This window comes from Trichogramma pretiosum, unplaced genomic scaffold (genome assembly GCF_000599845.2).
Source record: "Trichogramma pretiosum strain Unisexual culture from Peru unplaced genomic scaffold, Tpre_2.0 scaffold1, whole genome shotgun sequence".
NCBI lineage: Eukaryota > Metazoa > Arthropoda > Insecta > Hymenoptera > Trichogrammatidae > Trichogramma > Trichogramma pretiosum.
Window position 1 is genome coordinate 4,776,101 of NW_019641703.1, and position 17,237 is coordinate 4,793,337.

General features: G+C 40.8%; 1 protein-coding gene across 3 annotated transcripts; it reads left to right on the forward strand.

Moving 5' to 3' along the window:
* The first annotated feature begins 3,229 nt into the window (after positions 1–3,229).
* Positions 3,230–15,385, forward strand: LOC106654179 (GTP cyclohydrolase 1). 3 transcript variants are annotated; one of them, XM_023462753.1, is made up of 5 exons: positions 8,491–8,839; positions 10,100–10,363; positions 11,983–12,192; positions 13,118–13,400; positions 14,268–15,385. In XM_023462753.1, the coding sequence occupies exons 2-5, from the start codon at positions 10,153–10,155 to the stop codon at positions 14,395–14,397; spliced, it is 834 nt and encodes a 277-aa protein (XP_023318521.1). In that variant the 5' UTR covers positions 8,491–8,839; positions 10,100–10,152; the 3' UTR covers positions 14,398–15,385. The 3 variants fall into 3 exon arrangements, with proteins under 3 accessions (XP_014229413.1, XP_023318521.1, XP_014229421.1); XM_014373927.2 differs by lacking the exons at positions 8,491–8,839; positions 10,100–10,363 and adding an exon at positions 3,230–3,754; XM_014373935.2 differs by lacking the exon at positions 10,100–10,363 and having other exon boundaries at positions 8,499–8,839.
* The last annotated feature ends 1,852 nt before the right edge of the window (positions 15,386–17,237 follow it).

Sequence of the window (17,237 nt, forward strand, 5' to 3'; positions counted from 1 at the left end):
TGATGTTTGAATATAGTCAATTTTTCCTCTCTTTTTTTTTGCGTACGCGAGAAAGTTTCAGGTATCGAACATTCGGTATCAATCGTCGCGTCGGCGAATTACTCGCGGATGAACTTGGTCGCGCAGCAGCAACAATCATCTTATTCAATAGTTAAGTTTCATTTATAATAGGTGCATCGTCTCTTGTACATAGGCACGTGCTCGACGAGTGGAAATCGGATATATCTGCATAATATGGAAAAAAAATATTGAATAACGCGTGCTGCAAAGAAGGTTTTCTCGAGATCGAAGCCTGTTTACCATAGCAAAGTGTGTGTGTGTGTGTGTCCGTGTGTGTGCGTGTGCTTTTCGATTATTAATTACGACGACGACGACGACGACCAGAGCGATACATAAAATGTACGGGGAGTTTGTAATTATGTAAAACGCGCCAACAAAGACGCGTGATTATTATATACACGCGGCTTCTCGCTTGATCGAGGCTCAAGTGCATCCATTTTTTTTGTTGCCCTCCTTGCCACGCTGGATGGATAAATGGTCGTTATGACACGAGACAGGTGACAATTGAATGTATATTATAGAAAGATTTAATTTTCCGTTAATGGAATCCGTATTGGCTATCGTTTAACGCGTGCCGATAAATCAATGTATATCCCAAGCAACAACGAGTCGATTTGTCACCGATTCGTAGATACTTTATACATAACGAATTAATTATGTGACTTTGATATAGGAAAAATTTCGTTTACACTCGCTATACTGAGTGGTGTATACGAGGAAAGAAAAAAAAAAGTTGTAACGCTCTCGGTCGTCGATGCACGTGAAATATATATTATGTACACAAACATCCGAGCGGAATAAATCAGTTTATACTTCTTGAATAAAAAAAAAGTACAACATACTTACGCACTTGGGTAAATGCAGGCGCGTACGAGCAATATGCGTATACGCACGCGCGCTCGTGCGTATATATCTGCATACTGGTTATTTACAAATGCACACACACAGATGCGAAAAAAAAAATGATCAAAACTCGATCGAACCGATTATAAAAATTCTTCCCATTTTTTTCCTTCTTCTTTTGATCCGTCTCGGCGGCTCATTCACTCGTTTTCGTCAAATATAAATACATATACGTTTACGTATACATATGATTGTTATTACGTGTATAATGTAATGTGCGTTGAATACTACACGTGACGCGACGAGACAACGGACTGCACGCGTTTTAATATGTATATTATGTATCAAAAAAGATGAAAAAAAAATGTTTTGTCTCTATAATCTCTATAAAGTCTCTATAATGAGAGAGAGAGAGAAATAGATGAAGTTACGCTTAGTTCTTTATCTTGGGATAAAAATGTTAATAGTGATTTTATGCTATACAAACGTCTCGCGTGTGGTAATGATAAAACACATTTTTTTCTATTCCGCTCTGTGTATTTTTTTTTTTTCGCTCGCTCTGTCTCGCTGCCGAGCGTAGTAGTAACAGCAGCAGCAGCTATATATCTCTAGTTTTGCTTACTTACTTTTTTTTTCAATTTCAACTTCTATTCTCGCTTGGATATAATTATTTATAAATAATTGCGATGATCTATCCGAAGAATGTCGCCTACGGAGAGGCTGATAATAGTTTTATATAGTGGTGTAAATTGCGTTGTAATACATATAAACATTGAGCAATGCACGACGAGTGCGCGTGTAATACCGCTGCTGTGCAATGTTCTTTTGGACACGTGTGTACGCGTTGTTATCGTTGTTGTTTTCTGTTGCATACACAAAAAGATCGAATTCGAAATGGGACAGATCTTACAATTATCATTACCACTAATTGCGCAAGCTCTCGCGTGGCCGTGAAGTCCATTGTTCTCTCGTTTCATTTTTATTTTTTACCGTATACAATTTTTTGCTCTCCCTCGCACTGAAATCAGCGCACACGCTTTTCTTGAAGGGTATCAGTGATAGAGAGAGAGAGAGAGAAAGAGAAATAGCATGCTGTAACAATCAGCCAAAGTTACGAACTATTGCACGAAATCGCGTTGTGTAAATAAATGCCAATTATTCACGCAGATCTCGCACCGAGCGCGGATCGTACGATATAGACTTTGAAGTTCGTCTCTATAATAAATCGCTTTGCATTTATTGTATTTTTTTTCTTACGTGCAGGATAAAAAAGAAGAGAGGAGACCGCATCCCGCGTCCGTAGTCGGTGCTTGCGCACGCGGGTTTATACTGCTGACGTTGGCGCGAAAACTTCGCGCGCAGCAGCAGCAGCAGCCCCTTTCGCGAGCTTCGTCGCAGTTTTTTCCCGCGCGCGTATACGTACGTAAAATAAAAAACAAAAAGAAATGAAAAACGATCAACCGTGCCGACGTCGAGGACGATCGATATCCGAGTGGAAATCTTTCGCCAAGTTATAAGTTCAACTTTCTCATTTATAGCATCCCTTATCGCGCGTAACATTATGATGAATATTATAATGCGTCTGAGAACGTCTCTCATCGAAAAAGACGAAAAATTCGTAAAGCGCATTCGTATACAACCTCCCGGGTGGTCTTATCAATCGGCGAAAGAGAAAGAGAGAGAGAGAGAAAGAGAGAGAGAGAGAAAGAGAGAGAGAGAGAGAGAAAGAGAATGAATGAAAAGTACATGAAATACATAGGCAATGCTGCAACTTTCGTCGGTTATTAATACAATGTATCGACTTTTTTTCTTCTGTTTACACAATGATGCACCATGTCGCACACGTGCCTGTATCAATTCGTAGTATTCAATGAGGAGGTGCAGACCTCTCTGTCTCTCTCTCTCTCCGCGACGCGGGGCGTCAATCATAACAAATTATATAAGGTAATCTCCGAGAGAGTACTATACTACTGCAGCACAGCAGACAATTAATGCGTCCACAGCCATGCATATCGTTAATATATTATTATTACTATATAAAGTTGATATTGAACGACGACAACGACGACGACGACGATTACAAGGAGGAGAGGAGCGAGAGAGGGGCACAACACAGACGAGGTGGGGACACAAGCTGGCAAAAGTAGAGAGCAAAAAAAAAAGGCAGCAAAAGAAAAGGAAAAAAGACGAATGCTCAAATCGTAACCGCGAGCGAGAGAAAGAGATAGGAGAGCCGAGTGTGCGAGCCATGCCATAACCCAAGAGAGCAGCGCGTATAAGACGTAAGGTTTCTGCGGCTTATAAAAGCTAAGCGGCGCGTACGCGACATCGTTTGACGCTCGCCCGCCGCATTTCGTTTCTTCTCGACTCGAGTCACACACTCGTCGTGTGTCGCACAGTAGCTGACAAAACCACGCGCTGCACATCGTCGCTCGAGCTGTCCCTTTGGCATATACACAATTATATATTCAGTATATAAGACAAAGTTTTATCGTTTTTGCCAGAGAGTAAGAGCCCCGCGATCGACCGCAAAAGACGCGCATTTTTTTTAACGAACGTTCTTCGGGCCGTATCACTCGAGTGTTATTAATATATTGCTCGTTCATTACAAACGTCAACGTCGACCGAACAAGCAGCAGCAGCAGCAGTGATATATAATCGAAGTTTCGCTCGCCAACGCAACAATAATAAAAGGAAGAAAGGAGTGCGTATTAACAACGTACTAAATACCAGAAGAAAGCGCAACGATAATCGAAGAATAGAAACATGAAGACCGAGAAGCAAAACGAGAACGGCAGCGTCGTGGCCGCTATCAATACCGAGAACGGGTCCAATGGAAAATGCTTACTAGGTTGGTGGCCACTTTTTTTTACTCACACTTATTTATGCTCGAAATTCATTGTATCTGTATTTCATTGAATAATTAACCATCGAGATATAGTTCGATTACGAAGTCAAAGTAAGGGGAGAGATGCGGTTTTACCGAAGTAGTTGAGTGAGTCGTATACACAGTATACGATCGGTATGCTGCTGCGCGTATATAATAAACCAAGGTGCTGCACGACCTTGATCAACTTGCGAATTCTTACGTGTATATCGTATATACTTTTTTTATTATTATAATATACACGATACGCTCGTCGGAGCGAGAGACGAAAAGAATCAGTGGAAGAAGAAGAAGAAGAAAAAGGTGGCGATCGCGATAAAAACAAAACAATGTGTGTCCCAAGGATAATATTTTTATAATTATCGATCGGTATCGATTTCCGCGCCGAGAGATTTTGACGCGCGATCGAGTCGCGCGCGCGGGGCTGTGTGTCGTCGTCACTGTCGTCGCCGCACACGCACACCGCGACGAAACATCATCATTATTTTATTATACATTATATATGAATATTATCGTTTTTCTCCGCAGAGACTATTTTTAGAAGAAAAAAAATGAAAGATCCGGCATCGAGATATTCTCACGAGAGAGAGAGAGAGATTGTTAACGGAAAAAAATCACCGGGTAATCGGAGATAATTAAAAAAGTTTATACCGTGAATTCTCTTATCCCCGCCTGTATATCGTTGAAAATTGAAATGTCGTGTCGAAGTGCAAACGTCCCTCGTGCGACTATTAAATTACCCGCGGGTACGTTGACACGCACCGTAAATTCTCAGACTATATGCGTTCGTATACAGCTGCCGAACGCCCGATGTAATTAGATAATAATTATTTCCCTTTTTCTTAGTTGATTGATAAATATATGTAGATATTTTTCGTGCGTGTGTGTGTGTGCGTAAAATGTCGTTTTGTCGCTTGCAAAATATACACGTTGTGCAAGCGCGTGTAATATACGCGTGCAATGTATATCAATGTTGCCTTTAGTCGCTATATTATTGTAAACAGGCAGGCTATATACTAATGACAAATCGACGGTAAAACATAATTAAAACGTTTAAATTGTCACTTTTTTGCTCCGGTATATCGCCGCGCAACAAAAATAATATATGTAATTAATCCTCGGGGACGGTATTTTTATTTACTATTTTTTTGTTGTTGTTGTATTATGTATTAGGCATCTCGTAACAATGTAAACGAGTTTTCCATCCGCAGAGCGAGGTATCGATTGCCGCTGCACGAGAGGTAGTAGTAGCCTCGCTTCTCTCTCTCTTCTTGTCTCTCGTCGACATTGTAAAACCATACGCATTCCCGCGCGCGATCTTGTAACAGTCATACTCGAGCGCGTATCGTATGAATCTTCGAGCTTTGCTGCACGACTTTGGGTCGTTGTTCTTTTTTTTTTTTCGACCGCGCATACACACCGATGAAAGCTTACCGATTTTTGCCACTCTTGCGCGCGGGGTGGATCCATCGACGCAGCGACGACCGCGGATTAAAGGGTGACACGTGACACTCTCCTGGACTATATGCCTCCGAGGCAGCAGCGCGTCCGTCACGTATATCGCAGTTTCGAATTTCTTTAATAATGAGCTTTTCGTGCCTCGCTCGAGGCTCTTTGCAACCGCAAACAGGAGGATTCCTTTTGTTTCAATTTATAATCCACGTGCCCTTGGTCCCTCGAACGCGCTCGGTCGACAGTGATTATTATATTACGTATACACAGTTCGATCGGTACAACATTTTGAAATAAAATTTTTTTTTATGCCCGAGTCGTACTTGTTAATGTTATCTATTAACAATTATACCATGATTGAAAGCACAACAAAAAAAATGGGGAAAAAAGCAATACCGGTATACGCGCTTGCGTCTTCTAAACGGCTCTTTACGCTCGTTCAATGCGTAAGCATAGATTATATATCAATTAATTTTAATAACACGCATCGAGATGGGCATCAAGGAGATGATTCTGATAATAATAACAATAATAGATGTGCGCAACTATACGCAGGCACCAATAACGATTTTTCTTCGATATCGCTTACATAAATGTTTGTCTCGACTCGCGTCTTTTATAACCGCATCTCTATACACGATGTGCGTATGCAGTATATGCGTCTACGCAGGTTTTTCCGAATCGCATCTGCTTGCGCGTTTACGCGTGCGTCAAAATTCCCTCGATGACAGAGGAACCCAATCTCAACGAATTAGCTTTACAGCTTGAAACTATATGATGGCGGGGTTTTGCAGTTTCTCTCTACATCCTCGAGTGCTGCTGCTCCGCGGGTGCACGAGTCCTCTCTGACGTAGGAGTCCCGGCACGCGTACGCGCGCGCGTAAACGAATATCCGTATAGATGAAAGAGGAAAAAAGAAAAGGAAACAAAAAAAAAAAAAAACGAGTCGCGCGTCTTGTATATACCGCACGTGAATGAGGCATGGGTGTGTATAATGCTATGAGAACCACCACGTGCGTGAGTGGAATTTTGCGAATACGCGAGCTCGATTTATGTTAATGAATCAGCCGAGCGATCGACCGCGCTCGGCCGATGAAAGATATACATATATATAAATAAACGATATAGCAGCGGCAGCAGTAGCAGTAGCGCGTATAGACAAGAAAAGCAAAAAAAAACTGCCGTATATAGTCGCGCAGGTGTAAATAGCCTTCGACGCTAAATAGACAAGTATTTAATTACGCTATCTCGATATATGTACCGATGCTGGTTATATATGGTATGGGCATATAACACGTATATACTTGGCCTAGGCAAGAACAAAAAAAACACACACATACACACACATGCATAAACACACAACGTATTATTATATCATCATCTTTTATTCAATATATAATAATCTGCATGCCGTGAATACGTATACGTTCGTCGGCGACAGCTCTCACTCTCGCGGCCGTCGCGAGTACATTAATATACGCGCGCGATATTAAATGTATAATTATTATCGTTAACGGCCGATAGAGATAAAATAATGTTCCCCCGATTATTAACAACCGTACGTGCACAGACACCACGCACTCGTGTATCCTGACGAAATCTCATCGGACGTTTTCATCATTGGCATCCATCTAACTTACACTTACGCATTAATATCCATAATGTCTATAATACATCCGATCCGTCGTGTACATAATGTAACCACCGTCGCCGATTATCGTTATACGGAGAATAAATTAACTCGTAACTCTCATCCCCGTATATAGAAAGATAAAGATGAAACGAAACAGAAAAAAACTTAGGGGGAGAAAGAGAACAATGAAAACTTTTCACGTTTCCATATAAACGAAGTTCGATACAATGCCGCCGCGCACGCGATATACGATAAACTCTCTCTCTCGCGTGCTGCATCCATCCATCCATCTCTATCTATGACGAGAGAGAGAAAAAAAAGGCCGTATTAATGGATTTACGCGCGCGCGCTGATGCAACACTCGCGCATCATCATCATCACACGCATCGGCCGCACTTGCTGCTGCTGCTGTGAGAAATATCCGAGAGAAAGAGAGAAATCGAGTATAATGGACTTCAATAGGCCTCGATGATAACAATAATTATTGTTGTTATATACACCAATGCCGAAGATCATCAAAGTTCGCGCGCGTTCGAAGGATTCGACGTGAAAAATCGGTTTTTATCGATACGAGCTGCTGAAGAGGCCGCGGTGCGGCTCGGTGATATGTGTATAATAATATAAATATAATATCGGTGCTCGCTACGATGCATGGAATTATATAAGGCACTCATGATTATGTGTGTCATTATACGATGCTCGAAAAACTAGTGCAGCTTTACACACGGTGATTTTGCTAAAATCGAGAGATTTTTTTTCTCATGTTTTTCTTTTCTTTTATAGCTGCGCGTTGTCTCGGCTTACGGGTCAATGCTGAGTACGCGCAATTCTCTACACCGTTACGGGTGCACGATTACGGCGATACACGCTTTATTTTTGTCGTTCGTTCATTCTTTTTCGTTGTTTAGCACTAGATACATATCGAACTGATCTTTGGCCCGTTATGCCGTGGGGTAAACGTCCGGTCGAAAAGCTTCCAAAATGATAAAAAAAAAAAAAAGAGAACATTGAATGACTCTTGAAAATTGAATCCGCGTCTCGCTTGTAAGCGTATATACGTATGTAAGGGAGTCGTCGGCCCGATAAAAGCACAATACACGTGAATCTCACGTTTGAGATTTTAATCGCTTAAGTACTGACGTATTTTTGTTTATTTTGACTTTCGGCGAGCTCGTCGACGTGTATCGCGTGTATGTGTGTCACGTTTTTTTGTCATTTTAATATACTCGTATACGCGAGATGGAATTGAGTTACACAATTTTGCACAATTATTTGCCAATGTATCTCGGGAAAAAATGAGAGGAAAAGGGAGAGAGAGAGAGACAGAGAAAGAGAAGTGCGAAACTTGCAATAATATGCAAGTGCACTTATACGCGCGAAAAATATCATTACATATTTGAATGATACGTATTTATTATACGGTGGTGGGTACGTGCATGTACACGCGTACTTGTATTGTACGTTACAAGCGTATACATAAAAATCTCCCCTCCGTCGTCTCTCTCCTTTTTCCTGGCAAAATGCGACTGCGCTGAGAGAGCCAGAGAGAGAGAAAGAGAGAGAGAGCCGCTCTTATGCTTCTGCGTGCAGAAGTGAAAGAGAGAGAGAGGATAATATGGACTAGGTACACACTCTGCGAGAGAGTGAGTGCGAGTGCGAGTGAGTGAGTGAGAGAGGAAAGAGGAGAGCGAGACTAATAGCTATAGGAGCACTAGGGATCAGTTCAGTCGTCGCGCGTCACTCGAACGAGAACATCTCCGCACAGCATCTCTGCGCTCTCTCTCTGGCACTCTGCATATACTTGTATAATCGAGAAATAATACAAAAGGATTCGCGAGTAAAGAGCATAAGTGGTGCGACGACAATCAACGACGTGAACTTACACAGAATCTTCGAAATTCTTCTTTCTCGTGATATCCAATCGACGAGAGCTTCCAAGAGCTTTTTTCCCTGAAATAATTTAAGTGAGTACAAACGGGGGTTTGTTATATTTTGCCGATGTATACTATGAGAAACTTAGTTTTAGATTTTTTTTTTTCATTTCTCTCGAGATTTGTCTGAGACATTTATATTTGCATGCCACTTGTTGCGCGCAGCTATATGTAAAGAAATTTTTGATTGATAATCCACTCTCGATGGATCCAAGTTTTCTTTACTCGTTCGCTCGAGCTTTCGCGTCGAGAGCGCCGAGCTTTCGTTTCGGTTGCCATTGACATCGATCCAATAACATAATTTTACCTTCCGTGATTATGTTTTCACACAAAATTTAACTTATCTCTCGAATTTCTCTTTCGAAGACCAGAAGCAATATTTATAATAATAATAACGACGACGATGAAAATAATTTTCAGTTAAAGTCATCGCCGTTTGGTACGATTACAGTCATTTCTGTATAAATTTCACGAAAACGATGTACAATGAATTAATTCTTTTTTTCTTCTAAAAAAAGGAGGCAATTAGAAATGCATCAATTATACGAGCGACGACGGAGTGCCTCCTCGGCGCATCCTCGGGCGCGCGCGTGTACGTAGATCGTGGACGTGCTTTTGGAAAGTTGTGGGTGTCGTCGTCGTCGTCGTCGTGCGCGCACATTGTAGAATAATACACCACCGACGCGATTATTATTATAATTGTCGTGTGCGACAGGTGCACAGCGTTCGGGTTTCGTTTTCCTTTTTTTTTTTTCATACGTACGCGAATCGATCGTACGGTTCTAATATTTTTCGCAAATAATCTCATGAATAAATTAAGAAATTCAAAGTTTATGGTATGCATGAGCTTGTAATCTTGTGCATACACATAAATAAAGCCACGAGAGCGAGAAGGAAATGATATATATATTTTTCGGTGAGTCTTTGTTTGGAGAATTGGTTAATCGTACGTTCGAGTGTACACAGCACGTTACATTTAATATTTTGACGAGAGGCATGAGGTTTTCTTTTTACTTTCGTTAATTAATACTGCATTAGCGCCCGTGTGAGATAGACGTACTCGTCTATTGCATCATGAATCTTGTATACTCGAAAGCTTGATATCTCAACCGTATAAATACAGCTCGTTGCCGGTGAATTCGTTTCAATTCTCATCTTGGTTTCATTCAGTTCACAAAGTATAGTGCGCCCAGACAAATCTCGCGTCAGAAAGTACATAACAATACAAGTTTAAGATTTTTACTCGATATTAACGGAGAAAAAATCGTGTGCGCGTGTTTTTTACATATATAGTTAAGCGTTAAAAACGAAAGAGCGAACGAAAGTTAAAATTAAAAACAAAAACCATGAACGGTAATACACGTGGATCCGAGGAAGTTGCCACCGAGCAATTATCCAACAAACAGCAGCAACAGCAGCAACAGCCGGAGAAGCAACAAGAGAAGAAGCAACAAGCGGCTGGTGGCAACAGACCCTGCCCACTGAGAAAGATCTCGTGGAGCGCGGAGGGCAACGACGACGATTTAGCGAAAACACCCAGAACCTCCACGACTCCAGGTACACCCCCCCGCCCGCACCCGCACCCTGTGCCCCTCCTTCATCTCTCTGTGTCTGTGTTTGTATAATCATAATCAATGTTGACATCGTCGTAATCGCCGTCGATACGATCGATTTCGGAAATACGACTCGGATTCGCGACGAGGAAATCAAGATTCGATTGTGTGTCGAGCCGCGCGATCTCACGTATTATACATTTTATTAATAATCAAGACGTACCGTTGCAATATTTAATCCGCGTTTCGAGATGATTTTGCCGTTATCGCGCGGCAGCGTGTGTGTGTGTTACGCGCCGAAATATAAGAAAGAAAAAAAAAGCGAACGAGTAAACAAAAACGCGCCGCGCGATGACTAATTACGCGACCGAGCGCAATATCGTTGTAACGCGAAAGGAAAAAAAAAGGTAAAACAGACAACAAAAATAAAGAAATCGTGAGAATTCGAGGCGAGCGAAGAAAGTAGTATTACTTGCCTGGTACGTGGTGTTGGGACTACGTCGACGTCGTTTAGATTTTTATCCTCGTTATAGCCGAGCGCGTAGTGTCCTGCGCGCGTGTAATAATGACACGAGGTCCCCAAAATTTCACTGCTGCGCTGCTACTTTTGCACAAGAGTAGCGCTGCGCGCTGTGAAAATAGAGCCACCAAAACATTTGGCACGCACGACTCGACTTAACATTTTGTTTTCTCCCGTTCCACGAGTGTGTGTAAAAATATTTTATTTCTTTTTTTTTTTTCGCTCCGAATCCTATATACTCTCCCTCGCACGTATCTGCACCGATTGTATTGCATAAATGTGTGTATAACATCTAAAACGTGTCTATATTAAGTTGAAAAAGCTTCTTTTGTACTCGTCGTCGGGGAATCGTATTTCGAGTCCAATTAACTTGTTGCAGTCTGTATAGTATACGAAGAAAGAGAAAGAGAGAGAGAGAGAGAGAAGGAAAAAAAATTGGAATCTAGCTCAAAGATTTTTATAATATAACATCAGTCCTACAAAACGATATCTTACGTAAAGCTGTCATTTCGATCGCACAACTAGGCTTATATGGGAGAAAATTTTTTCTCTCTCTCTCTTAATTTTCCGCACTCTCTCGGGCAGTTCTTAATACTCGTTATTATCGCGGCTGAAAAATATGATTAATTCATGCTATGATAATGGCGTATCCGCTTGTTAATAAAAGAAAAAAAAGAGAAAAAAAATGTGATAACACAACACACCGATCTTTGATTATGTAAAAGCGGCTTTGGCTTCGTACACATATTGCCCCCCTATGATACATGCATGTGTGTAGCAGTAGGTAGTGGTGTGCACGACAACGGCGACGACGACCCATTCGATTCATCGCAAAACTTGTTACAATGCGAGAGATATGCGATTTTCATGTCAATTAATAATATGTACAAAATGTGAATGATTGTATATAAACGAGAAAACAATGCGTATGTTGCAGCTTCGAGCGCAACACAGGCGTACGCTATCGTAACTCGATTTTTAAAACCGCATCTTCGTAATCGAACTGTGTTGTGAACTAATTATTTTGTGTAAAGTAATTTAATTAACAAAGCAATAGCCAAATTTAATTTTTTGCTGTTCTCTCTCTCTCTCGCTCGCTCTAGGTCACGAGAAGTGCACCTTCCATCACGACATGGAGCTGGACCATAGGCCACCGACCCGCGAGGCGCTGCTGCCCCAGATGTCGCACAGTTACAAGCTGCTGCTCAAGGCCCTGGGCGAGAACGTGGAGCGCGAGGGCCTGCTCAAGACGCCGGAGCGCGCCGCCAAGGCCATGCTGTTCTTCACCAAGGGCTACGATCAGAGTCTCGACGGTGAGTTATACGAAACGAAAAAAGAAAAGAAAAAGAAAAAACTTTCGATTTAGCGCGGTATAATGATAAAAAGCTCAGCTTACGTCCCACGCAGTCAAGCGCGTCACTGTAATAATGAAAGCTTTATTCAGTGGTGCTTGCGACACAGCTCGAGGATAAGCTCGCGAGTTAGAGGAGGGTGGCGCTTTGAATTCCAATGAGATTCTTCGAGCGTCGGTTAAATGTCGTATATAAATTGCTCGCGCGCCTGCTTATAAGTGGCCGATATACACTTATACAGCTTTGAGCTCGGTGAGAGGAGAAAAATCACGAGTCGCTGAATGATGAATTAGCTCTCGTATTGCACGCGTATTATGTTTTTCATCAAATTGATAAAAAAAAAAAATCAGCAATTATAATTTCCGAATAAATGATAATAAATTAAGCAACCGTCTGCGCACCTATACGCGGACGCACGCGTCAAAGTTTACCCGTGCTCACACCTACATCCACACATGGACAGTAGTAGTAGTAGTAGTAGTGGCAGTACGAGTGTATGCCAGTAGTGCTCGAGAGAGCTTTCAAGCGCAAGCGGTCAGTAAAGCACAGAGTGATATACGGCTAGAGTGAGAGAGAGAGAGAGACTCTGAGTTGGTTCGTGAAAGGTTGCCCCGGCAACCCTCGCGTTCTCTCTCTCTCCCTCTCGCCATGATCGCAGCGCAGGTCGATATCGGCCGTGATTTTCTCTCTGTCTCGCTATATAGGTGTATAATATGTTTCCGTCCTCTTCTTTGCGAGCTTCTCGAGCTGCAGCTTCCACCCACCTTATATACCGCCTCGCGATATACAAAAGGCGCGCGTTTATGCCTTCGTTGAAAGATTTTGAATTACGTAATTGACCTGTTGCTTTTTTCCTTCCCTCTCTTAACAACCCACATAAAAACAGACGTAATCAACGACGCGATCTTCGACGAGGACCACGACGAGATGGTCGTGGTCAAGGACATCGAGATGTTCTCCATGTGCGAGCACCATCTCGTGCCGTTCTACGGCAAGGTGTCCATCGGCTATCTGCCTTGCAAGAAGATCCTCGGCCTCAGCAAGCTGGCCCGCATCGTCGAGATATTCTCGAGGCGAATGCAGGTCCAGGAGCGCCTGACCAAGCAGATCGCCGAGGCCGTGGTCGAGGCCATCCAGCCGGCCGGCGTGGCCGTCGTCGTCGAGGGAGTGTGAGTAGCAGCATTATCTTTATTTTTTTTTTACTCTTTATACTTTTATAATAACAAGGATCTCTCGAGGCTCGCGATCTCACGCGACTGAGATTTCTCGAAAAAAAAAAAAGAACGCCCGTGTGTAAGATCGATACGCGCGAATGATCACAGCAACAGCGGCGTGACACACGAGTATTTATAATACAATATTATCGTTACCTTTTGATTTCTTTCGCGCGCGCGCTCATGCTGACACACACGGGCATCGAGTGACCACTGACTTTCCTTGGAGCACAGACCGAGAGGATCTATGCACACGTGCACACACGTACCTTTTACACTTGTCTTTTTCTCTCTCTCTCTTTTTTTTTCGCGGCTCGAGAGTATCGACTTTCCCGCGAGTCGACATTGCTCCACATCTTCGTACGTACGATTCACACACGCACACACGGTCGAGACAATTTTTTTTCTTTCTTTTTCTTTATATACCAAACCGGTGATCTTGTCGTTGTTATTGTTTTTTTCTCGCTCGTTTTTCGCGCAAAAATTTTGAAATCGTAAAAAGAATCCTGCGCGTGTAATAGTAGGTATACGTATATACAAAGCGATAAATAACGCGTGTGTTCGCGCGCGCGCGAAACAAGTAATTGTATTGCGCAATTCAATTGCCGTTAACTTACATAAGAAGAATATAAAGAATCAGCCGTGACACGATATACCGTATACAAGCGAGTTTTTATTTGTGCCTCGTAAATCGCATCGACAAATCCATCGATATATTTTTTTTTCCGAAGCCAGGCTTCTTTATATCTATTATCACTTATTATATACATCGGTTTGATTTATTTTATTTCTCTGTTGTTTTTTTCTTCGCGATGACCACAGGCACATGTGCATGGTGATGCGCGGAGTACAGAAGATCAACAGCAAGACGATCACGTCGACGATGCTGGGCGTCTTCCGCGACGACTCCAAGACCCGCGAGGAGTTCCTCAATCTCGTTCGCGCCAAGTAAGCGACGAGCGACAAAAACAAACAAACGATCATCCAAAGGCCTCAACAACGACAACGGCTCGGGTGCAGCAGCGGCACACATACACACACGGCAACAACACGGAAATGCACACGCGATAATCGCAGTAGACGATAAATAGGATTAATAATAGCGGAGAAGACGCGGGGGTAGCAATGAGCAACAAGAATCAACGCAACAAAGCAAACACACACATAAGCGAAACGATTATTGTTGTTCATATCGCATGGAAAAGAAAGGAGAGATGTGCTCGAAATATTACTTATATGATAATTATAATGATAAAGTTGGTGGTGAGAATCTGTGGGAACAAAGAACGAAGATGCCTTATACAAACAAACAAAAAAGCTACACGACAAAATATTTAACATATATCACTTTTATTATTAAACACGTGCTTATATGATCGCGGGCTATATGAAAAAACAAAACCGATTGACGATTTAACTCTTAAGTGAAACATTTTTTAACGTATCACGACACAACTGCCACAACTTTTACGTATGGGGTGGAGCATTTTTGCTTGCATTTTTCCTTTGCAATTTTATGTGTTCTTTGACCGCGAGTATTCGGAGAGTGAATATTTTCTTCGACCCCACCAGACGATGCGTCGTTTTCTTTGTTTTATTTTTATTTTGAAAAGACGTAATTGTTTTTCTTTTATCTATGTTGTACCGCTTCGAATTAGAAAAAAAGTTTTGTGTTTTTCGACGCAAATGGGACTAGTTTGCAATAATTGTTGACGAAAGAAAGATAAAAAAAAAATTGTTTTACGAATAAAGCTCGTTTAGGGTACTAATTTTTACGTTATAACATTTTATCGATAAAAAGCGCGCGACGGATTTGACGAAATGGCTATAGAAGCTTATAGCGAACGAAAGTTGAAGGGGAGGAATGACGAAAATAAAATGAAAAATATGAATGATTAGGCTGTAAAAAATATAAAAAAGTTATTGATACATTGCATATATTGTATTATATGCGATAGAATTTATAATTCACGTGTTAATATTTAAATAAGAGATATATACAAATATAATGAATCAAATGAAAGATATTTTTTTACCGAAAATATTGAATAAAGTTACGAATCGATCGAGACTATCGGCGACCAAAAAGGAAAAGTATCTCTTTTTTCGGTGATAATAAAAAAACGACGGGAAGCGAGCGGTGGTCGCGAAAGGGGGGACATAGTAGCTTAGAGAAAAATCTTTCCGTATACGCAGCACACAATTGTTAATTATATATGCTCTCGTACACGCGTGTCAGCCATACGCGTGTGCGTGGGTGTATGTGTGTGCATCTTATCAAATGCAACGCGATTATGCCAAAAAAAGGAAGAAATTTTTACGAAAAATTATTATGGTTAGTTTAAATGGAAAAGCAAAAAAAAACGATTAAGAAAATGGTATACATTAGGAGCGTAGCAACGACGAACGATTACTTTAATTCCTTTTTTTTTAAAGCTTAAATATTATATTATATTGTAACAGTGCGTGGCGGAGAAAGCACAGTAATACAGCCACTTACTGTGCCTTGCCAATAACTTCTTTTTCTCGTGTTTATTTACGAATTAATTTTTATCTTACATTATCTTGCAACTATTATTATCTATTATGTAAAACACACACACACACACACACACCTATACTATGTAATCCGTCAGTGGAGAGGACAGTAATAACAATAAAGAAATAATGTTTCAACGAAAAATTTCATGCACCACTTGTAATACTTGAACGATGGTAATGCCCTACAGTGGCACACGCTCGAAAGTTTAATCAGCAGCTCGAAGAAGTAGTTTTTACACTTCTTTTTGTTAATCACACGAGACGAGCATCTTTTATTAATCCGATTTATTTGAATCAATTCTCTGCTTCCATGTATCAACAGGTGTGACTTTATACACACCGTCAAGAGGCGCTCTTTAATTTTCCCGAATAAATACACTTTTGTTAACCCACAAAAAAATGAACCTAAATATTTTCATTCTCTTCTTCGTATCTCTGCTCTCGATGCTCTCGATTGGGGAAAAGAGGTCGAAAAAACACTTTTCAATCTTTTTCTCTTTATGTTTGCCCGCTAACACTTTTTTTATATCGTTGAAAAAAAAAGGAAAACAAATATCACACACGGACACACGCATCACGAAACGAATCGCTCGATTTGTTTTTTTCTACGATGTTTTTTTTCTATTTAATTTACACGACAAATGTACGCAATTTATATTACAGAGTTATTACATTGATATACGTGCAAAACGTATATGTAAGCGCAATACGTAAACTTTTAATATAATCAATTTTTTTGCTGATGTATACATAAAAAGTATATGTATAATTGTAATTGTATATGTAAAATAAAAATTTTATTATATTTTAAAAAAGAAAGGTGTCTCTCTATTCTATTTAAAATAAAAGAATGCCTATTCACATCCGAAAACATTATCGAGAAACTATTATACTATGTATTCTTTTGAATAGAACATAGACAGTCTTTACATATTGATTTAAACTTTTTTTTAAAGAAAAAGGAATAATTGTGCAATTTGATAACTTGCTAGATGGTCATATGAAAAATTTTGTATTCGAAATATCCCCCGCTGAAAAAAATGAAGTATTTGCGGTTTGCGGCAAATTCATCCGTGGAGAAGGTTAAAGTAGACTTGCAAAACTTATTCGAGCTTTTATATGAAGGGGGTTGCCACATAATAACAACGTTTGGGCAGTTCCAAGTAAATTTTGATCTTCTGCTGTATTTGATTAATTGTAAATTTTGCGGTAAAAGTAAAATTTTACAAATAAAGTTTATAGAATATTAAT